The following is a 24101-nucleotide window of genomic DNA, read 5'->3' as shown; positions in this document are numbered from 1 at the left end:
GAGACTCTACACTCTGCACCCGACGCCCCCGGCTCTACCTGCAGAAAACCAACACCTCAGGGAGGACTCTCCGGCGACTGGGAGCCCGTGAGTAACCAGAGACGACCCCCCTGAGCCCCAACAGTGACGCCTGCAGAGAGAATTCAGAGGCTCCCCCTGACGGCGACTGCCTGTAACAAGGGACCCGACGCCTGGAACCAACACTGCACCCGCAGCCCCCAGGACCTGAAGGAACCGAACTTCGACGCAGAAGTGACCCCCCAGGTGACCATCTGCCTTGCCCAGGTGGTGGCTGTCCCGAGAAGCCCCACCCCGTGCCTGCCTGCACCACTAGAGTGACCCAGGGGTTCCTCCATTGAAACCTATACAAAACCAGACGCCTGCTTTGCACACTGCACCCAGCCGCCCCTGTGCCGCTGAGGGTGTGTTTTGTGTACCTACTTGTGCCCCCCTCCCCCAGTGCTCCACAAAACCCCCCTGGTCGGTCCCCCAAGGACACAGGTACTTACCTGCTGGCAGGCTGGAACCGGAGCACCCCTGTTCTCCATAGGCGCCTATGTGTTTTGGGCACCTCTTTGACCTCTGCACCTTACTGGCCCTGAGCTGCTGGAGTGGTAACTTTGGGGTTGCCCTGAACGCCCAACGGTGTGCTGCCTATGACCCAGGACTGAGACATATAAGTGTTTTACTTACCTCCTAATCTAACCTTTCCTTACCTCTCCCAGGAACTGTTGATTTTTGCACTGTGTCCACTTTGAAAATAGCTTATTGCCATTTTTACAAAGACTGTACATGATATTGTTTTCATTCAAAGTTTCTAAAGTATCTAAGTGAAGTACCTTACATTTAAAGTATTACCTGTAAATCTTGAAACTGTGATTCTTAAAATAAACTATGAAAATATATTTTTCAATAAACCTATTGGCCTGGAGTAAGTCTTGGAGTGTGTGTGCCTCATTTATTGCCGGTGTGTGTACAACAAATGGTTAATACTACCCTCTGATAAGCCTACTGCTCGACCACACTACCACAAAATAGAGCGTTAGAATTATCTACTTTTGCCACTATCTTACCTCTAAGGGGAACCCTTGGACTCTGTGCACACTATTTCTTACTTTGAAATAGTATATACAGAGCCAACTTCCTACATCAGTGCACAGAAGTGGTGATCTATAGGCCACACAAATGATTTCTAAAGAGGGATGGCACGCAGATGTAGTACAGATACGTTTTCAGATCCAGTCCAGTGGAATATTCAAAAGTTGAGGAAGCTACAGCTAGATTTAGCACAGGGCATGGGAGCAGATGTGCCTAAGAAGGTTGAAATTTACTTTGATTTAGTTGTCTAGTAGAGGAAGAAAATGTGCTACAGGTTGGTGAAAGGAAGGAAGGGAACGTGCAAATTCAAACTTAATACACACAGTATGATTTGCCAATCATAGCTGGGCTTACGGTATTGGCACTACATGAATGGCTGACTTAAGGCTGAATAGAACAAGGGATAACCTTCAGGTAGCATCCAGATCTGCCTGGTGAAGGGCTGAAGCCAGATCTCTCACTGTCCGTAATCTCTGGAATTAGAAATATGCTTTTAAGACTATGGAACCTAGTTATTTGCCAATCCACAAGTTAAAGAAGGTACAAGTCTATCAATAAAGAGCTAGCACGAGCTATAGAGCGTCTCTTCCTCAGCCTTCAGAAGTAAGGAAAGTCCAAAAAGTAGAGCCGTTTCCACTTGGGAGAACACCTGCACAACCATTGGTGGCTTGGGTTTTGGCTGTGGGCCTAAATAAAAAAAGAAAGCAACTTTTCTCTGCTAGACCCCATGGTATGATGTCCAACGGGCATTCCCAGAAAGTTTAAGATTCGTTGGAGCACTAGGAGGTGAGTTATAGAACTTTGGAAATTGTAGAGTGCTGTTTCAAGAATATTCTGCATTATCTTCTCTATCATTGATACTTACTTCAAAACTGAGTAAATCCTTTCTTTTGTAGGACAGTAATTTCTCATGATCGTTTTAAAAACCATGCCCTTGGAGGAACTGCTTTGTTTTGATGCTCAAAATGAAAGAACTGCTTCCCTTTTAGAAGGAAGTCAGAGGAAATAGTGCCTAATTTTTCATTTTCATAGATTATTTAAGTGTAAAAATTATTTTAATATCTAGTGATTTTACCCACATCATATATACTTAATTTTAGTGTTAACCTTAATCATTAAATTGTTTCCCTCGTAACTAATTTAGTTTGGGAATTGTGCTAATTTCTCAACTTCAAAGCTGATGTGGTGAGGTTACTGACATGACATGCCAGTCAGGATTCCTCAGAAAAACTTGCTTTTGCAAGTGCTACACTGTAACTTTTTGTGTGTGCAGGATATTGAGATTGGGGTCTCCCTTCCTTAATTGCTTGAGATTTCTGGGTGTTTCTTGTGGATTTTAAACCATTGGGTCCCTTTCTTCAGTCTTACTCCACCCGCTTCTTTCACCAAGTTCTCACCTCAGTGGTCTTCTTCTTACTCCCCTTCTTTTTGCGAAAGAGAAGGTGACCATCTGAGACTCCCCCATTTGCCAGCATACGATGCTTTTGGAATGTCATCTTTAGACCCTCCTCCTAAGAAAAAGACACAAAGAGAGAGACAGGTGTTTAAAGTACCCAATCAGTTTAGAACAGTGAAGGTACAATAGGGGTAAGGCATGAAACATAGCGGGCCTGTGAGCAAAAAAGGAATGGATTAACTGAAAAGACTTAGCATGCATCTGTAGGGAAATATAACTGTTGGGCAACACTGAGGTTTGAGTCTTCCAATTCCGCAGGAAGTTATTTAATTGGTCAGCCTAAGGAATACATTACTCACCTTTTCTAATGCACATTCTATCTACCTGCAGATTCCTCACCTTGGACAGACAGGATCTGGAAAAAGCTCCCATGTGCCAACAGGTGGTGCCACAGTCCATTGTTCGTATGCCCTCTCCTGGACATGATGAACTTGAGTTGCATTTAGGAGCCATCCCTGCACAATGTTAGTTTTTCTCCTTTTTTCGAGCACAGGCAATATCGCTGTTGGTATACCTTTCGAACATCCAACTCGTTCAGAAATCATCACAACGGATGCATCATACACAGGGTGGGGCGGTCACAGAGGGAAACTCAATGGCAGGGGCTTAAGGAGTCCAACACATGCATCACATACATATGTTGAAACTGAAACAGTCGCTTTAACCAAGAAGGCCTCGAAAACACATATAGGGAAACACAAGTCTGATCCAAACAACAAAACCACAAAGTTACACCTCAATAAGCTGGTAAAATCACACTCACGTCCCAACTGGCACAAAATGTATTGGCCATACAAAGAAAGATTACAAAACTAGCTATTCACCTAATGGAAATACAACGCATCAAGGGAGATAAGGCCAGCAGACAGACAGAACCATCTCACAAATGGGAACTGAAGCAACAGATCATAGGAAGAAAAAAAAAAAAAGAAAAAAAAAAAGACTGTGGCACACCGCAAGTGGGCTTTTTTGCAACCCCAGAAAACTAGAAATGCTCAAGGTTCACATCCAAGTCTCCAAACCACCCGTCTAGTGAATGCCCCATCTATAGCCTAATGAGGGAAATAAGTTTGCATATGGTTTTCCACCGTATCCACTAATACGTCTGGGACTAGACAAATGTAAGTAAACTCAGGCAACACTAATCTTGGTCGCTTCCTTTTGGTTCCGGTAGACATGATTTTCACACCTAGGAGACATGTCGCAGGTCCGAGTAAGGACACTACCAATCCACCAGGACCTCCTAACAGAGGAGCTCAGCGTCGAATATCTGGGGCATGGCTGCTGAGGACAGTTAGTTTGGGCATCTTGGATTACCACAGAGAAAAATGGAAATCATAAAAGAAGACAAAAGAGCAACTAAGAGAAATTTTTACCCGGCAAAATCGAACAGGTTTATTCAGTGGTGCTGTACAACCAAGCATAAAAGCAAATGGGTGCAGGAAGCTAGCTTTATGGGGGTACCTCACATACCTTCTAATTGATGGACTTTGTTACACCTCGCTTAAGGTACCCTGTCAACCACAGTGGCATGCAATAAAGGAGTCACAGCAGAAAGCTTCTTCAGAACACCAATGATCAAACATTTTTGAAGGTTCAAAAAGAACAGCTCCTCCAAGGGCAGCACCCTCACCTTTGTATAAGTAAAATTTGGTACTCGCTTAGCTAATGAAACCACCCTATGGACCCATGCACAGAACGAGGCTTGAATACTTCATGCTAACAATTGCCTTCCTCACAGTAAAAATGACCATGGTGGGTTCTTGAGGTCAGAACATGTAAAACACATGTTCTACTTCTGCACATACAGCACTCTGCTTTCGGTTTCGATAGGCATGTTTAGGGGCGACACATTAAAAAGGGAGGTTTGCAAGGTCGATTTAGCAGTTTTTGAGCTGCTCAGCAGTCTGCAGTGGCAGACACGTTTTACCTTATCCAACTCACGATGGCACAATAAGTGTGGCAGACCCTAAGGAGACAACTTAACTTACCTCTAGTAGCATATACTAAGGACATAGAAGTGAGCTAGCTTATACCAATTGGGTACAGGTCAATCAAGCATACATATTTAAGGGTCAGGGAGCTGGCATGGAGATCTGGTTAGCAGGCCTCAGTGCACTCTCACAGCAGCATCAGTCCAAAACCTTGGGGGTGACCACAGAAAAGAGGAATGTCATTACAAAAGCACTTTTAGGAAACCCAACACAAGGTAACTTAAATAATGAGGTCTGATCTGATAGATTGGAAAAGCTTAGCGGGCCTACAGGTAACCTTTAAACTGCGCCTCCAGCAAACCCTTATCAGGCAAAAGATGACCAACAACAGAACATCTGGCGATCTTGCATATAAAGTATCAATGAGCTGCTCCTCACACCATGAAATGAAGTAAGCCTACTGAAATGAGCACATGGGATTTGGTGGAAGGGCTGTAAACAACCAGAATTGCATCCACTACTTCTGATGGAAGGTCAAAACATATCAATGGAGGCAGATGCTCACAACTTGTGGTTAGTCTTGTCTCTCTTTCTTCCGCACGTTTGGAAAGAGGAAGCAGGGAGAACATGTACAGCAGTCTGAAAGCGGACTCAGCCTGCGGAGACCTACTAGAAAGGAAATGAAAGGCTCAAAAAGCAGGCACTAAGACCACTGTGTGAAGGTTACGTGATCCATTTTTGTTCAGCAAAAATACACCTGATGCACTATGAGCCCCAATTGTGAGGGAACCTACTAAATGACTAGTTAATAAAGAAGCCTCATTGGGCGCTAGACAGCTCCACCAACTCAGCACTTCCAGACAAGAAACAAAACAAGCCCATGCTGACCTATTTGTCGTAATACCTCATGGCATTATTTTGTCAATGAGCACAATGAATCAACATGAACCTGGCTGATGGTACAAATCCCTTCAGAGCAAAATGGAGGGCAAGCACATGCAACCGATTTATGTGGCAGGGTCGCTCCAACAGGACTGCCATCTCATCCAGGTACCCTTCCACAGCTAAGGGATGATGCATCTGTTACCACTGTGGCCAATGGCAGGGGACATAAAAACCTTATCAGTCTTCCATTGCTCCAAATCTCGAGAGTGGATCTGCCCCAGGAAGTAGTCTCAGTTCTAGCCCCATTGTTTATGCTGATGTACAAAAGTCCGAGAAATATCTAAACTTTTGAGGCTGGAACATCAGGATCATAGGCTGAATGTCTTGGATTCACTGCAGAGGCAGAAAGGCCTTCAGAGCTACTGTGTCCAAGATGGCTATCTGTTGGGATGGGGAAATAGGGATGGGTAAGGGGTGGGAGTGTGGCGATGGGATTTTTGCTCCTTGATTAAAAATCCCTGGTTGGACAGGAGTGACGTGCTGCAGGTTGTCAGACTAGTTAAGCAGGCTCTGGCTACAACAGGCAGCCAAGGAGGTACTGTAAGATGCATAGCCCCAACTTGCGATGATGGGCTGATACCATCAGCATGAGCTTTTTAGAGACACGAGGGGCCAATGTGAATTTCTCCTTCTGAAGGAATACGTTAGGAACTCAGAATCGGCCGCCGGCCTCCATTCTTCTTAGGAACCACTAACTAATAGTACCAAGTCTCTGCTTCGTTCTGGGGAAAAACATCAACATCTCCCTTGAAAGGATTTGCGCATAAGCGTGGGAGAATGAAATAAACATCAGGAGGCTCTGGGGAGCAGCTGTCCAAAAAGATAGATGGTGGCCAACTTGGACCATCATTAAGACCCACTGGTCCAAAATTGTTGAACATGAGTGAGTCGCAAAGTGGTTGTTTTGATATTACTAAGGCAGCCTACGTTCACCTAAGAATAAACTAAAGATGTTTTGATGGAATGCTATCTGAGGAGGAGGAAGATTGCAGCTGTCCCTGTAGTGCCATCTTTGCTCAAGCAGGGACATGGAGTGACCATGACATTTACAATATTGCTAGGGGAATTATCACACAGGGGACTCAAAACCCAAACAGCGCGTGTCACCTGACTCTACTTCAGCTTTTCCTGGGCAGAACGGACCTTGTCACTAAAGAGCCTGGCAACAAAAAAATTATGCCAAAGTGTTCGGAAGACCCTGAGGGCACATCCAGGAGTCTGCAGGATATAAGCCTAGTTTCCATAATGCTGGGAACTGAACTTCTACACTCTAGGCCACAGCACACAATCAGCTTGGCTGCGCCCTGTCCATCTTTAACTGTTTGTGCTAGGACGTACAGAGATGTTTTACAATGGAGGCCAGCCCTCTTGTGCCATCTCCCATAGGGTATGAGAATCTTGAGTCAGAAGGCAAGAATCACAAAAAGAATGCAATGGCAAACTGCCTAACTAAAATTTCTTTCAGCCCATGGAATCACTTTGTTTCACCTCCCAGTTCAGATAAGTAGAAGGGTATGCATTACAATTAACCACAAAACTGGATGCCTGTTACCACGAACCCGCGGTGAGGGATGATGTGTCAGCAAGACAAGGTCTCAAGGTATCTGGCCTATGAAGCATGGCAAGACAGCAGCTAATAACTAGAAGAAACGATGGTACAGAACAAGATGTCAGAATAGGAGCCACTATTGCCTACATAAAAGGTAATTCAGCCTTAAAAGAAGGGCCAGGTTGGAAGATTTCCATAATCATATTAAGTTCCTATCATTTCACAGCTCAGAAAATTAGACTATAAATGATGCACTCACCTTAGTGGTAAGAAGATAGGGAGAATTCAGAGACAACTTAGGTTAAGTGTCAAGGTGTAGGAAGCTTGCCTGGTGTGTGGTGGGAACCTACGGTACTTGCACCTTATAACAGGTCCAGGTATCCCATATAATGTAGCCAGTGTCTAGAAGCAAGGCTTTCGAGAGGTAGCTGTGGATGAGCAGCCAAGGCTTATCTAGGTGACATGCAAAGGTCATTGTAAAGAAATGGCTCCCTGTTGCAGTTACCCCCCACTTTTTGCCTGATACTGATGCTGACTTGACTGAGAAGTGTGCTGGGACCCTGCTAACCAGGCCCCAAGCACCAGTGTTCTTTCACCTAAAATGTACCATTGTCTCCACAATTGGCACAACCCTGGCACCCAGGTAAGTCCCTTGTAACTGGTACTCCTGGTACCAAGGGCCCTGATGCCAGGGAAGGTCTCTAAGGGCTGCAACATGTCTTATGCCACCCTAGGGACCCCTCACTCAGCACAGACACACTGCTTGCCAGCTTGTGTGTGCTGGTGGGGAGAAAATGACTAAGTCGACCTGGCACTCCCCTCAGGGTGCCATGCCAACCTCACACTGCCTGTGTCATAGGTAAGTCACCCCTCTAGCAGGCCTTACAGCCCTAAGGCAGGGTGCACTATACCACAGGTGAGGGCATATGTACGTGAGCACTATGCCCCTACAGTGTCTAAGCAAAACCTTAGACATTGTAAGTGCAGTGTAGCCATAAGAGTATATGGTCTGGGAGTCTGTCAAAAACGAACTCCACAGCTCCATAATGGCTACACTGAATACTGGGAAGTTTAGTATCAAACTTCTCAGAATAATAAACCCACACTGATGCCAGTGTTGGATTTATAAAAAAAATGCACACAGAGGGCATCTTAGAGATACCCCCTGTATTTTACCCAATTGTTCAGTGCAGGACTGACTGGTCTGTGCCAGCCTGCTGCTGAGAGACGAGTTTCTGACCCCATGCGGTGAGAGCCTTTGTGCTCTCTGAGGACAGAAACAAAGCCTGCTCTGGGTGGAGGTGCTTCACACCTTCCCCCCTGCAGGAACTGTAACACCTAGCAGTGAGCTTCAAAGGCTCAAGCTTCGTGTTACAATGACCCAGGGCACTCCAGCTAGTGGAGATGCCCGCCCCCTGGACACAGCCCCCACTTTTGGCAGCAAGTCCAGGAGAGATAATGAGAAAAACAAGGAGGAGTCACTGGCCAGTCAGGACAGCCCCTAAGGTGTCCTGAGCTGAGGTGACTGACTTTTAGAAATCCTCCATCTTGCAGATGGAGGATTCCCCCAATAGGGATAGGAATGTGACCCCCTCCCCTTGGGAGGAGGCACAAAGAGGGTGTACCCACCCTCAGGGCTGGTAGCCATTGGCTACTAACCCCCCAGACCTAAACACGCCCTTAAATTTAGTATTTAAGGGCTCCCCTGAACCTAAGAATTTAGATTCCTCCAACTTACAAGAAGAAGAGGACTGCTGAGCTGAAAACCCCTGCAGAAGAAGAAAGACGACACCAACTGCTTTGGCCCCAGTCCTACCGGCCTGTCTCCTGCCTTCCAAAGAAACCTGCTCCAGCGACGCCTTCCCCAGGACCAGCGACCTCTGAATCCTCAGAGGACTGCCCTGCTTCAAGAAAGACTAGAAACTCCTGAGGACAGTGGCCCTGTTCCAAAAAGACTGCAACTTTGTTTCAGAGGAGCAGATTTAAAGACCCCTGCAATCCCCGCAAGAAGCATGAGACTTGCAACACTGCACCCGGCGACCCCGACTCGACTGGTGGAGAACCAACACCTCAGGGAGGACCCTCCGGCGACTCCGAGACTGTGAGTAACAAAAGTTGTCCCCCCTGAACCCCCACAGCGACGCCTGCAGAGGGAATCCCGAGGCTCCCCCCTGACCGAGACTGCCTGATTCTAAAATCCCGACGGCTGGAAAAGACCCTGCACCCGCAGCCCCCAGCACCTGAAGGATCGGAACTCCAGTGCAGGAGTGACCCCCAGGAGGCCCTCTCCCTTGCCCAGGTGGTGGCTACCCCGAGGAGCCCCCCCCCTTGCCTGCCTGCACCGCTGAAGAGACCCCTTGGTCTCCCATTGACTCCCACTGGAAACCCGACGCTTGTTTGCACACTGCACCCGGCCGCCCCCGCGCTGCTGAGGGTGTACTTTGTGTGGACTTGTGTCCCCCCCGGTGCCCTACAAAACCCCCCTGGTCTGCCCTCCGAAGACGCGGGTACTTACCTGCTGGCAGACTGGAACCGGGGCACCCCCTTACCTCCATTGAAGCCTATGTGTTTTGGGCACCTCTTTGACCTCTGCTGGTGTGGTGACTTTGGGGTTGCTCTGAACCCCCAACGGTGGGCTACCTTGGACCCCAATCTTAACCCCGTAGGTGGTTTACGTACCTGCAAAAACTAACATTACTTTACCTCCCCCAGGAACTGTGAAAATTGCACTAAGTGTCCACTTTTAAAACAGCTAAATGTGTGTTATGTAAAAAGTATATATGCTATTGTAATTATTCAAAGTTCCTAAAGTACTTACCTGCAATACCTTTCAAATGAGATATTACATGTAGAATTTGAACCTGTGGTTCTTAAAATAAACTAAGAAAAGATATTTTTCTATAACAAAAACCTATTGGCCTGGAATTGTTTCTGAATGTGTGTTCCTCATTTATTGCCTGTGTGTATGTACAACAAATGCTTAACACTACTCCTTTGATAAACCTACTGCTCGACCACACTACCACAAAATAGAGCATTAGTATTATCTCTTTTTGCCACTATCTTACCTCTAAGGGGAACCCTTGGACTCTGTGCATGCTATTCCTTACTTTGAAATAGCACATACAGAGCCAACTTCCTACAGTCATGCAATACTACTGTACTTACACACATGAAAGAAAACACTCAGTGTTACAAAAATATAGGTACTTTATTTTAAGTGACACAATTACCAAAAATTACTAGAGGGGCAACCTTCCATTAGGAGATAAGTGACACTAGATATGTACTCAAGTTATCAGTAATAGGCATAAATAGTGATAGAAAACTGTGAAAATGCAAATAGACAAAAGTGACCCTAGGGGGAGCCCAAACCATATACTAAAAAAAAAAAAATTTATGCGAACGCAGGACCCCCACCTAGGTAAGTGGAATGTGTAGAGGGGAACTGGGGGAACTAGGAACCCCCAAAGGTAAGTACCACAGGTCCCCTAGCGACCAGAAAGAAAGGAGTAAGTTACTGGATTTTCCACAAACCACCCAAAAGGAAGGAAAAGAAAATGCAACACCCAGACAAGACTGCAGAAAACCAACGGTGGATTCCTGAAGAGGGAGACGTGTGGAAGAAGGGGACCAAGTCCAGAAGTCACAGAAGAGTCCAGGGGGAGCAGGAGCTACTACCCACCCAGCTGTGGTTGCAGGAGTTGGTCGACGGTAGGATGAAGACAGTCCGGAATGCAGCCCTGGAGCAGCTGAAGAGTTCCTGGATGATGCAGTCTATGTCCCATGCCAGATAGAAGATTGCAATCAGTCAGTGGCTTAGAACAGCCACCAACAAGCCTTGGCAAAGGCAGAAGTCGCAGTAAAGCACAAGTAGAGCTGCCGGGGACCAGCAAGGTCTAGGAGGACTCAACCCCCAGGGGGAGTCTAGGGGGGCCCTCAGCAAGGCAGAGAGTCCACAGAAGAGGCAGCCTCCAAAGGAGACTCACTGGACAAGGAACCAGGAGTCAGAGGAGACCATGCACGTCACAGGAGAAGCACGCAGAGGGCTGTGCGTCGAAGGAAGGAGTGCTGGGGGCTCAGGCTACACAGCAACACGGAGCCTGAAGATCCTTTGGAGGAGAAGCTAACAAGCCTTGGCAGCTGCAAGAGACACAGTGCACGTGTGTACTGTCCTGCGTCGGAAGGCAAAGGCTTATCTCCTCCAAAGCTGGACAGCTGGCAGAGAGGAACAAGAGGACCACCAACCGTTAAGTAGGATCCCTGCACCTCAGAATGAGCGGAGATCCACGCAGCCGGTCGTCGTTGCAGTTAGTGACTGTGGATGCAGGGGAGGGGCTCCATCACTCCAAGTGAGATCCCTTCTTCCTTCTCGTGCAGACTGAAGACTTGCCACCCTCAGAGGATGCACAGCCGGGGAAATGTTGCAGACACTGGAAGGAGCTGTCGAAACAATGTCGCAAGCAGAGTCTTCATCGTGGATGCAGATTGTTGGTTCCTGGAGTGTCCAGTCGCAGTCGCAGTGCCAGAACCCGAAGCAGAGGTTGCAGCGGAGTCCTGCAAGATTCTTGCAAGCCGAATCTGAGGACCCACCAATCGAGAGACACTAAATAGCCCTGAAAGGAGGATTGGTCACCTAGCTAGGTGACAACCTATCAAGAGGGGCTCGGACATCACCTGCCTGATCTGGCCACTCACATGCTCCCAGAGGTCCCTGCCAACCTTTGATTCAAGATGGCAGAACCCAGGGACCCTCTGGGGGAGCTCTGGGCATCATCCCTGGGGTGGTCCAGGACCCGACAAACTGCTTTCTAAAGGACTCTTCAGCAACATTATTTCCAGGGCTCCTGCCAGCTTTCCATCAGTTTCCTCACTCCCCTGCAACCACAGGTACCTACAACAAGCGACAACCAGCTGCGTGGATCCCCTCTCCTGCTGAGCTGCATGAATCCTGCATCACAGGTGATGGTCCGGAGTAGTCCTCTTGGTCCTCTCTGCCAGCTGTCCCACTTCTGTGGAGGTAAGCCTTTGCCTCCCCACTCAGGACAGTAACCCCGGTGCACTGCGTCTCTTGCAGCTGCCAAGGCTAGTTTGCATCTCCTCCAAGGGATCTTAAGGCGACATGTAGCTCCAGCGACCAGCACTCTGTCCTGCAAAGCACAGCCTCCTATGTGGTTCTCCTGTGGTGCGGGATCCTCTTTTGTAGTGCTGTGTGGTCTTTTTCTGTGACTTGTGTCCCCGTCCTTTGAGACTCCTGTGGGTGCTGCCTCTGCTCCTGTGGACTCTGCAACGCTGAGGGTCCCCTGTGACTCACCTTCCTGGGTTGAGTCTGTCTGGGCCATGCTGGTCCCCGGCATCACCTCTTTTCCACTAACTGAGTTTGCCTTTGCCAAAGCTTGTTGGTGGAATTCCTGCACCAACACTGGTCTTCAGTCTCCCTTCCAGCGGGGGGCTTCACCTGCATCCATCAGGAACTCTTCTCCGTCACTGTCGACCAACTCCTGCATCCATAGCTGAGTGGGTAGTAGTCTCTACTGCTCCTGGACTCACTGTGACTCTTGTACTTGGTCCCCTCACTTCACAGGTCTTCTTTCTTCAGGAATCCACCACTGGTTTTCTTGCAGTCTTATCTGGATGTCTTTTCTTTTCCTCCTTTTAGGTGGTTTGGGGGAATCCAGTGTATTACTCCTGCGTTCCTGGTCGCTGGGAGGTACTGTTACTTATCTCTAATAGTATTCCCAGCTCCCCCTCTACACATTTTACATACCTAGGTGCGGGTACCTTCTTCTCATTCCATTTTATATATATATATATATGGTTTGTGCTCCCCCTAGGGTAACTATTGGTTATTACTATATGCACTGTTTTCTAACCTTTGCTATGCCTATTTCTGATTGCTAGTGTATCTATTTAGTGTATTACTTACCTCCTAAGGGTGGGGGGTCACCGGTCTAGTATTTTGTGGTGATTTGTTCCAAAAATAATGTACCTTTATTTTTGTGCATCTGAGTTTTTTTTTTCCACGTGTGTTAGTACTGTGTGACTACAGTGACATTGCACAAGCTTTGCATGTCTCCTAGATAAGCCTTGGCTGCTCATCCACAGCTACCTCTAAAGAGCATAGCTTCTAGACACTACCTACACTTCACTAAGAGGGGATACCTGGATCTGCTATTAAGTGTAAGTACCATAGGTACCCACCACACAACAGGCCAGCTTCATACAGGGACCATCTTCTGGCGCAGCGCAATCTACACCTCAATGTGTGGAGATTGACCATCTGAAATTAACTTCAAATGAGCTGCCACCCAAAGTTATGGATGTCATCCTTGCTGCCCTGTGGCCTTTCACAAAGTGCATTTATGATGGGTGCTAGGACACATTTTTAAATTTGTGACCTGGTGTGGAGTTCGCAAGACTGATCTCTTACTATCCAAATTGCCAAATGTTTTATAGTTTTTGTCTTTGGCCCAGTAAGTTATTGCAGTGGGACTAGTAAGGTTTTTTGTCAGGTGCACACATGAGAAAACTCAAGACCTTGTGTAGGAAGTTGGCTCTGTATGTGCTATTTCGAAGTAAGGAATAGCATGCACAGAGTCCAAGGGTTCCCCTTAGAGGTAAGATAGTGGCAAAAAGAGATAGTACTAATGCTCTATTTTGTGGTAGTGTGGTCGAGCAGTAGGCTTATCAAAGGAGTAGTGTTAAGCATTTGTTGTACATACACACAGGCAATAAATGAGGAACACAAACTCAAAGACAATTCCAGGCCAATAGGTTTTTGTATAGAAAAATATATTTTCTTAGTTTATTTTAAGAACCACAGGTTCAAATTCTACATGTAATATCTCATTTGAAAGGTATTGCAGGTAAGTACTCTAGGAGCTTTGAATAATCACAATAGCATATATACTTTTTACATAAAACACATATAGCTATTTTAAAAGTGGACACAGTGCAATTTTCAACAGTTCCTGGGGGAGGTAAGTTATTGTTAGTTCTTGCAGGTAAGTAAACCATCTACAGGGTTAAAATTGGGGTCCAAGGTAGCCCACCGTTGGGGGTTCAGAGCAACCCCAAAGTCACCACACCAGCAGCTCAGGGCCGGTCAGGTACAGAGTTCAAAGTGGTGCCCAAAACACATAGGCTCCAATGGAGAAGGGGGTGCCCCGGTTCCAGTCTGCCAGCAGCTAAGTACCCACGTCTTTGGAGGGCAGACCAGGGGGGTTTTGTAGGGCACCGGGGGGGACACAAGTCAGCACAAAAAGTACACACTCAGCAGCGCGGGGGCGGCCGGGTGCAGTGTGCAAACCCGCGTCGGGTTTCCAATAGGTTTCAATGAGAGACCAAGGGGTCTCTTCAGCGTTGCAGGCAAGGGGGGGGCTCCTCGGGGTAGCCACCACCTGGGCAAGGGAGAGGGCCTCCTGGGGGTCACTCCTGCACTGGAGTTCCGATCCTTCAGGTCCTGGGGGCTGCTGGTGCAGGGTCTTTTCCAGGCGTCGGGATTTCAGTCAGGCAGTCGCGGTCAGGGGGAGCCTCGGGATTCCCTCTGCAGGCGTCGCTGTGGGGGCTCAGGGGGGACAACTTTGGTTACTCAGTCTTGGAGTCGCCTGGGGGTCCTCCCTGTAGCGTTGTTTCTCCACCAGTCGAGTCGGGGTCGCCGGGTGCAGTGTTGCAAGTCTCACGCTTCTTCTCTGGAAACAAAGTTGCAGTCTTTGTTGAACAGGGCCGCTGTTCTCGGGAGTTTCTTGGTCTTTTGGAAGCAGGGCAGTCCTCTGAGGATTCAGAGGTTGCTGGTCCTGGGGAAAGCGTCGCTGGAGCAGTTTTCTTCCGAAGGAGGGAGACAGGGCGGTAGGGCTGGGGCCAAAGCAGTTGGTGTCTTCTTCTTTGCAGGGTTTTTCAGCTCAGCAGTCCTCTTCTTCTTTAAGTTGCAGGAATCTAAATTCTTAGGTTCAGGAGAGCCCTTAAATACTAAATTTAAGGGCGTGTTTAGGTCCGGGGGGTTAGTAGCCAATGGCTACTAGCCCTGAGGGTGGGTACACCCTCTTTGTGCCTCCTCCCAAGGGGAGGGGGTCACATTCCTATCCCTATTGGGGGAATCCTCCATCTGCAAGATGGAGGATTTCTAAAAGTTAGTCACTTCAGCTCAGGACACCTTAGGGGCTGTCCTGACTGGCCAGTGACTCCTCCTTGTTATTCTCATTATTTCCTCCGGCCTTGCCGCCAAAAGTGGGGCCGTGACCGGAGGGGGCGGGCAACTCCACTAGCTGGAGTGCCATGTGGTGCTGGAACAAAGGGGGTGAGCCTTTGAGGCTCACTGCCAGGTGTTACAGCTCCTGCCTGGGGGAGGTGATAGCATCTCCACCCAGTGCAGGCTGTTACTGGCCACAGAGTGACAAAGGCACTCTCCCCATGTGGCCAGCAACATGTCTCGAGTGTGGCAGGCTGCTAAAACCAGTCAGCCTACACAGGTAGTTGGTTAAGGTTTCAGGGGGTGCCCTCTGGGGTGTATTTTACAATAAAATGTACACTGGCATCAGTGTGCATTTATTGTGCTGAGAAGTTTGATAACAAACTTCCCAGTTTTCAGTGTAGCCATTATGGTGCTGTGGAGTTCGTGTTTGACAGACTCCCAGACCATATACTCTTATGGCTACCCTGCACTTACAATGTCTAAGGTTTTGCTTAGACACTGTAGGGGCACAGTGCTCATGCACTGGTGCCCTCACCTATGGTATAGTGCACCCTGCCTTAGGGCTGTAAGGCCTGCTAGAGGGGTGACTTATCTATACTGCATAGGCAGTGTGAGGTTGGCGTGGCACCCTGAGGGGAGTGCCATGTCGACTTACTCGTTTTGTCCTCACCAGCACACACAAGCTGGCAAGCAGTGTGTCTGTGCTGAGTGAGGGATCCCCAGGGTGGCATAAGATATGCTGCAGCCCTTAGAGACCTTCCCTGGCATCAGGGCCCTTGGTACCAGGGGTACCAGTTACAAGGGACTTACCTGGATGCCAGGGTGTGCCAATTGTGAAAACAAAAGTACAGGTTAGGGAAAGAACACTGGTGCTGGGGCCTGGTTAGCAGGCCTCAGCACACTTTCAATTCAAAAGATAGCATCAGCAAAGGCAAAAAGTCAGGGGGTAACCATGCCAAGGAGGCATTTCCTTACACCTTGTTAACAATCCACTGTGGCATCACAAACGATTTGGAAAGATTTTTTTTTTTTTAAAGCCTTTCAGAAACTGCCTCACAACAGGGGTTTCAAACAAGTGCGCAGAGGTGGAGTAAAATCTTCAATATTACTCCACCTCTCTGTGGTGTGCCTTCCATCCCCAGGAAGCCTTTGGAACTCCAGTCACACTTTCAACTGGCCCCATTTGGAATCTGCCTAATCCACAATCTGTGCTGGAACATATATTAACTCTAGCCGAATGTTTCACTGGTTGTTGTACCAAAGGGCTGCCAGCTGCTCCAGCAGTGTTGTACCAAATCTGTTGCCACAAGCTTGAAAGTCGGCCTGATATAGTGCTGTACTGTAGCAAAAGGTCAGCTCTATTTCGAGGATTCATCTGACACCTTGACTACTTAAGTCTGATATTTGGCAGGATGTAGGCCATCTTCAGTTCACATCCCCAGATTGTTCCCCATGATGAGAAAGTGGATAGTTTGGTTTTCCCTCATTAAATGGTTGTCCTTTTTACGTAGATTTACGAAGCTTAAGTGGCCTTTTGTAGGTAAGTACCCTCTTTCTTTGCCTGGTTACCACCATTTTCTGCTTGTCAGTGTGTTTCACTGTGTTCACTGGGATCCTGCTAACCTGGACTCCAGTGATTATGCTCTCTCCCTTCCAACTTGGTTACATGTAGCTTTTTCACCCCACATTTGGCATACTGGCCCCCCTATGTAAGTCCCTAGTATACGGTACCCAGGTGTAGGAAGTTGGCTCTGTATGTACTATTTCAAAGTAAGAAATAGCATGCACAGAGTCCAAGGGTTCCCCAGAGGTAAGGTAGTGGCAAAAAGAGATAATTATAATGCTCTATTTTGTGGGAGTGTGGTCAAGCAGTAGTCTCATCAGAGGGTAGTGTTAAGCATTTGATGTACACACACAGGCAATAAATGGGGAACACACACTCAGACAATTCCAGGTCCATAGGTTTTTATATAGAAAAATATTTTTTCTTAGTTTATTTTAAGAACCACAGGTTCAAGATTTACAAACAATACTTTAAATGAAAGGTATTTCACTTAGGAACTTTCGGAACTTTGAAGTAGCAAAATAGCATATACAGTTTTCACACACATGGCAATAAGCTATTTTAAAACTAGACACTGTGCAATTTTCAACAGTTCCTGGGGGAGGTAAGTGTTTGTTAGTTTTGCGGGTAAGTAAACCACCTACAGGGTTCAAAGTTGGGTCGAAGGTAGCCCACCGTTGGGGGTTCAGAGCATCCCCAAATTTACCACACCAGCAGCTCAGGGCCGGTCAGGTGCAGAGGTCAAAGTGGTGCCCAAAATGCATAGGCTTCAATGGAGAAGGGGGTGCCCCGGTTCCAGTCTGCCAGCAGGTAAGTACCCGCGCCTTCGAAGGGCAGACCAGGGGGGTTTTGTAGGGCACCGGGGGGGACACAAGTCAGCACAAAAAGTACACCCTCAGCAGCGCGGGGTGGCCGGGTGCAGTGTGCAAACTCGCGTCGGGTTTCCAATAGGTTTCAATGAGAGACCAAGGGGTCTCTTCAGCGTTGCAGGCAAGGGGGGGGCTCCTCGGGGTAACCACCACCTGGGCAAGGGAGAGGGCCACCTGGGGGTCGCTCCTGCACTGGAGGTCGGATCCTACAGGTCCTGGGGGCTGTGGGTGCAGTGTCCTTACCAGGCGTCGGGTTCTTAGAAGCAGGCAGTCGCGGTCAGGGGGAGCCTCTGGATTCTCTCTGCAGGCGTCGCTGTGGGGGATCAGGGGGGTCAACTCTAGCTACTCACGGGCTCACAGTCGCCGGGGAGTCCTCCCTGTAGTGTTGTTTCTCCACAAGTCGAGCCGGGGGCGTCGGGTGCAGAGTGCCAAGTCTCACGCTTCTGGCGGGAAACGTGTTGTCTTTAAAAGTTGCTTCTTTGTTCCAAAGATGTTTCTTCTTTGGAGCAGAGCCGCTGTCCTCAGGAGTTCTTGGTCCTTTTAGATTTAGGCTAGTCCTCTGAGGCTTCAGAGGTCGCTGGACCCTGTGGAACGCGTCGCTGATGCAGTTCTCTTGAAGTGGGGAGACACGCCGGTAGAGCTGGGGCCAAAGCAGTTGGTGTCTCCGTCTTCTCTGCAGGATTTTCAGCTCAGCAGTCCTTCTTCATCTTAGGTGGCTGGAATCTAGTTACCTGAGTTCTGGGAGCCCCTAAATACTCGATTTTCGGGGTGTGTTTAGGTCTGGGGGGTTAGTAGCCAATGGCTACTAGCCCTGAGGGTGGCTACACCCTCTTTGTGCCTCCTCCTTGAGGGGAGGGGGGCACATCCTTAATCCTATTGGGGGAATCCTCCATCTGCAAGATGGAGGATTTCTAAGTCAGAGTCACCTCAGCTCAGGACACCTTAGGGGCTGTCCTGACTGGCCAGTGACGACTCCTTGTTTTTCTCATTATCTCCCCTGGCCTTGCCGCCAAAAGTGGGGCCGTGACCGGAGGGGGCAGGCAACTCGACTAGCTGGAGTGCCCTGGGGTGCTGTAACAAAGGGGGTGAGCCTTTGAGTCTCACCGCCAGGTGTTACAGCTCCTGCAGGGGGAGGTGAGAAGCACCTCCACCCAGTACAGGCTTTGTTACTAGCCACAGAGTGACAAAGGCACTCTCCCCATGTGGCCAGCAACATGTCTGGTGTGTGGCAGGCTGCTAAAACTAGTCAGCCCACACTGGTAGTCTCGTATGGTTTCAGGGGGCAGCTCTAAGATGCCCTCTGGGGTGTATTTCACAATAAAATGTACACTGGCATCAGTGTGCATTTATTGTGCTGAGAAGTTTGATACCAAACTTCCCAGTTTTCAGTGTAGCCATTATGTTGCTGTGGAGTTCGTGCATGACAGACTCCCACACCATATACTCTTATGGCTACCCTGCACTAACAATTTCTAAGGTTTTGCTTAGACACTGTAGGGGCATAGTGCGCATGCACTTATGCCCTCACATATGGTATAGTGCACCCTGCCTTAGGGCTGTAAGGCCTGCTAGAGGGGTGACTTATCTATACCTATAGGCAGTGTGAGGTTGGCATGGCACCCTGAGGGGAGTGACATGTCGACTTAGTCATTTTCTCCCCACCAGCACACACAAGCTGGCAAGCAGTGTGTCTGTGCTGAGTGTGGGGTCTCCAGGGTGGCGTAAGATAGGCTGCAGCCCTTAGAGACCTTCCCTGGCATCAGGGCCCTTGGTACCAGGGGTACCAGTTACAAGGGACTTACCTGGATGCCAGGGTGTGCCAATTGTGGAAACAAAGGTACAGGTTAGGGAAAGAACACTGGTGCTGGGGCCTGGTTAGCAGGCCTCAGCATACTTTCAAATCATAACTTGGCATCAGCAAAGGCAAAATGTCAGGGGGGTAACCATGCCAAGGAGGCATTTCCTTACACCAGGGCATTGGGGTACCGGGGCATCCCCATGGGCTGCAGCATGTATTATGCCAGCCATGGGGAGCCCATGAAAAATGTATCCGCAGGCCTTCCATTGCAGCCTGCGTAAAAGGGTGCATGCACCCTTTTCACTACAGGTCACTGTAAGTCACCTGTATAGCAGGCCCTCCTAGCCCAGAGGGCAGGTTGCAAGTACCTGGTTGTGAGGGCACCCATGCACTAGCAGAGGTGCCCCACAAACTCCAGTCCCATTTTCCTGGACTTTGTGAGAGCGGGGACGCCATTTTTTTGTGTGTATTGGACATAGGTCACTACGTATGTTCAGCTACATAATGGTAATTCTGAACCTCTAGGCATTGTTGGTATCAAACATGTCGGAATTATACCCCAATACTGTTGCCAGTACTGGAAATATGATTCCATGCATTCTGGGAGCTCTGTAGAGGACCCCCAGTATTCCTCCTACCAGATTTCTGGGGTTTTCCAGACAGCCCAAGCTGCTGCCACCCGTCAGACAGGTTTCTGCTCTCCTGCTGCAGAAAGGTTCCAGTCGCAGTTCCAGAGGCCAGAAGTCAAAGCAGAGGTTGCAGAGGAGTCCTGCTGGAATCCTGCAAGCCAAATCTGAGGACCCACCCAAGAGAGAGACCCTACCCTAAATAGCACTGAAAGGGAGATTGGTCACCTAACCAGGTAAGCACATATCAGGAGGGGGCTCTGAAGTCATCTGCATGGCCACTCAGATGCTGGCTGAACCCAGGGACCCTCCGAAGGAGCTCTGGGCACCACACCTTAGGTGGTGATGGACAGGGGAGCAGTCACTCCCCTTTCTTTTGTCCAGTTTCTTGCCAGAGCAGGGACTGGGGGTCCCTGAACCGGTGTGGACTGGTTTATGGACAGAGGGCACCAAATGTGCCCCTCAAAGCAAACCAGTGGCCTGGGGAGGCTACCCTTCCTAAGCCAGTCACACCTACTGCCAAAGGGAGAGGGTGTTACCTCCCTCTTCCAAAGGAACTCCTTTATTCTGCCTTCCTGGGCTTGACCAGATGAAGCAGCAGGAGGGCATAAACCTGTCTGAGGGGTATCAGCAGCTGGGCTTCCCAAAAAACCCTGTAAGACTGGTGGTAATAATGCTGGGGGATCCTCTAAGGGGCCCCCAGCGTGCATGGAATCATACTTCCAATACTTGCAACAGTATTGGGGTATGATTTCAACATGTTTTAAATCTAACATGCCCAGATTAGGAGTTACCATTATGTAGCTGGACATAGGTATTGACCTATGTCCAGTACATGCATACAATTGCGCCCCCGCACTCACAAAGTAGAGGGAAATGGATCTGGTGTTTGTGAGGGCACCTCTGCTAATGCAGGGGTGCCCTCACTTACAGGTACCTGCACCCTGCGCTCTGGGCTGTGAGAGCCTACCATAGGGGTGACTTATAGTGACCTGTAGTGAAAAGGGTGCATGCACCCATTTGACGCAGGCTGCATTGGCAGGCCTGCAGAACCCTTTTTGCATGGGCTCCCTATGGGCGGCAGCATACCTGGTGCAGCCCATAGGGGATGCCCTGGAACCCAAATGCCATGGGTACCATATACTAGGGACTTACATGGGGGGACCAGTATGCCAATTGTGGGAAGAAAAAGTTACCAGCAACCAAATTTAGAGGAGAGAGAGAGCATAGTCACTGGATCCTGGTTAGCGGGATACCAGTGAACACAGTCAAACACACTGACAAACAGACAAAAAGTGGGGGTAACCAAGGTAGAAAGAGGCTACTTTCCAACAGTCCCAAAGTGGTACCAGATCAAAAGACAAATACTTATGCACAGACGTTTCTGATAACACACTCTCCTGGCCCAACAGAGCCAGGTGGATGACATGAGCTCACTCATCCCTTATCCTTTTCAGAACTTGGGGTGGGAAGGCACACAGGAATGCATCACAGAGCGAGTGTCTTTGCAGGACCTCCAACATGCAAAACCTTTACAACTGCAGGTTCTGGACAGTGGTGTTAGTATCTAGCCTGGGTGTCTCTTCACCCCCCTTCCCTTCTGATAGAATCCCTGCATCCTACTGGGTTGTAGATACTGTTTATGATCCACAAGACTCAAAAGGATGAGTGAGCCCAACATGACATTCAAGAATCCCAACAGGTGGTTTAGAACCAGGAAAATACAATGAAGGTCAAGTAACCTCCAGGGGTGCAGAGCCCTGGTGACAGGACCCCCTAACCCTATTTCAGTCTGCTTGTTGCAGTACTACATGATGGTGGTGGTGTTTGTGAGAAACTGCACCAGTCTTCCCTTGGTAGATTGAAGGACGGGCAGTCCTCTGAGGCTTCAGGGGTCGCTGGTCCCTGGGGGATGCGTCGCTGTTGCAGTTTTCTTCGAAGTAGGGAGACAGGCCGGTAGGGCTGGGGCCAAAGCAGTTGTTGTCTCCGTCTTCACTGCAGGGCTTCAGGTCAGCAGACCTTCTTCTGGTTAAGGTTGCAGGAGTCTAGTTTCCTAGGTTCTGGGGAGCCCCTAAATACTGAATTTAGGGTGTGTTTAGGTCTGGGAGGGCAGTAGACAATGGCTACTGTCCTTGAGGGTGGCTACACCCTCTTTGTGCCTCCTCCCTGTGGGGAGGGGGGCACATCCCTAATCCTATTGGGGGGAATCCTGCATCCACAAGATGGAGGATTTCTAAAAGTAAGGGTCACCTCAGCTCAGGACACCTTAGGGGCTGTCCTGACTGGTGGGTGACTCCTCCTTGTTTTTCTAATTCTCTCCTCCAGCCTTGCCACCAAAAGTGGGGGCAGTGGCCGGAGGGGAGGGCATCTCCACTAGCTGGGATGCTCTGTGGCGCTGTAACAAAGTGGATGAGCCTTTGAGGCTCACCGCCAGGTGTTATAGTTCGTGCAGGGGGAGGTGAGAAGCACCTCCACCCAGTACAGGCTTTGTTCCTGGCCACAGAATGACAAAGGCACTCTCCCCATGTGGCCAGCAACATGTCTGGTGTGTGGCAGGCTGGCAAAAACTAATCAGCCTACACTGGAAGTTGGGTATGTGTAAGGAAATGCCTCCTTGGCATGGTTGCCCCCTGACTTCTTGCCTTTGCTGATGCTATGTTTACAATTGAAAGTGTGCTGAGGCCTGCTAACCAGGCCCCAGCACCAGTGTTCTTTCCCTAACCTGTACTTTTGTATCCACAATTGGCAGACCCTGGCATCCAGATAAGTCCCTTGTAACTGGTACTTCTAGTACCAAGGGCCCTGATGCCAAGGAAGGTCTCTAAGGGCTGCAGCATGTCTTATGCCACCCTGGAGACCTCTCACTCAGCACAGACACACTGCTTGCCAGCTTGTGTGTGCTAGTGAGGACAAAAGGAGTAAGTCGACATAGCACTCCCCTCAGGGTGCCATGCCAGCCTCTCACTGCCTATGCAGTATAGGTAAGACACCCCTCTAGCAGGCCTTACAGCCCTAAGGCAGGGTGCACTGTACCATAGGTGAGGGTACCAGTGCATGAGCATGGTACCCCTACAGTGTCTAAACAAAACCTTAGACATTGTAAGTGCAGGGTAGCCATAAGAGTATATGGTCTGGGAGTTTGTCAAACACGAACTCCACAGCACCATAATGGCTACACTGAAAACTGGGAAGTTTGGTATCAAACTTCTCAGCACAATAAATGCACACTGATGCCAGTGTACATTTTATTGCAAAATACACCCCAGAGGGCACCTTAGAGGTGCCCCCTGAAACTTAACCGACTGTCTGTGTAGGCTGACTAGTTCCAGCAGCCTGCCACACTAGAGACATGTTGCTGGCCCCATGGGGAGAGTGCCTTTGTCACTCTGAGGCCAGTAACAAAGCCTGCACTGGGTGGAGATGCTAACACCTCCCCCAGGCAGGAGCTGTGACACCTGGCGGTGAGCCTCAAAGGCTCACCCCTTTGTCCCAGCCCAGCAGGGCACTCCAGCTTAGTGGAGTTGCCCGCCCCCTCCGGCCACGGCCCCCCTTTTGGCGGCAAGGCTGGAGGGAACAAAGAAAGCAACAAGGAGGAGTCACTGGCCAGTCAGGACAGCCCCTAAGGTGTCCTGAGCTGAAGTGACTCTAACTTTTAGAAATCCTCCATCTTGCAGATGGAGGATTCCCCCAATAGGGTTAGGATTGTGACCCCCTCCCCTTGGGAGGAGGCACAAAGAGGGTGTACCCACCCTCAGGGCTAGTAGCCATTGGCTACTAACCCCCCAGACCTAAACACGCCCTTAAATTTAGTATTTAAGGGCTACCCTGAACCCTAGAAAATTTGATTCCTGCAACAACAAGAAGAAGGACTGCCCAGCTGAAAACCCCTGCAGAGGAAGACCAGAAGACAACAACTGCCTTGGCTCCAGAAACTCACCGGCCTGTCTCCTGCCTTCCAAAGAACTCTGCTCCAGCGACGCCTTCCAAAAGGACCAGCGACCTCTGAATCCTCTGAGGACTGCCCTGCTTCGACGACGACAAGAAACTCCCGAGGACAGCGGACCTGCTCCA

General features: G+C 49.1%; 1 protein-coding gene across 6 annotated transcripts in view; it reads right to left on the bottom strand.

Moving 5' to 3' along the window:
* Positions 1-24101, bottom strand: part of CHD8 (chromodomain helicase DNA binding protein 8) — a 1013809-nt gene that overhangs the window by 88829 nt on the left and 900879 nt on the right. For all 6 annotated transcript variants that reach the window (XM_069238270.1, XM_069238269.1, XM_069238274.1 and 3 more), the window contains exon 34: positions 2496-2609. In XM_069238270.1, coding sequence (XP_069094371.1) covers positions 2496-2609 — 114 coding nt within the window. The remainder of the gene's footprint in view (positions 1-2495; positions 2610-24101) is intronic.

This window comes from Pleurodeles waltl, chromosome 6 (genome assembly GCF_031143425.1).
Source record: "Pleurodeles waltl isolate 20211129_DDA chromosome 6, aPleWal1.hap1.20221129, whole genome shotgun sequence".
Lineage (NCBI taxonomy): Eukaryota > Metazoa > Chordata > Amphibia > Caudata > Salamandridae > Pleurodeles > Pleurodeles waltl.
Note: the sequence above shows the minus strand (reverse complement) of the source record. Positions and strands in the feature narration are given on the sequence as shown.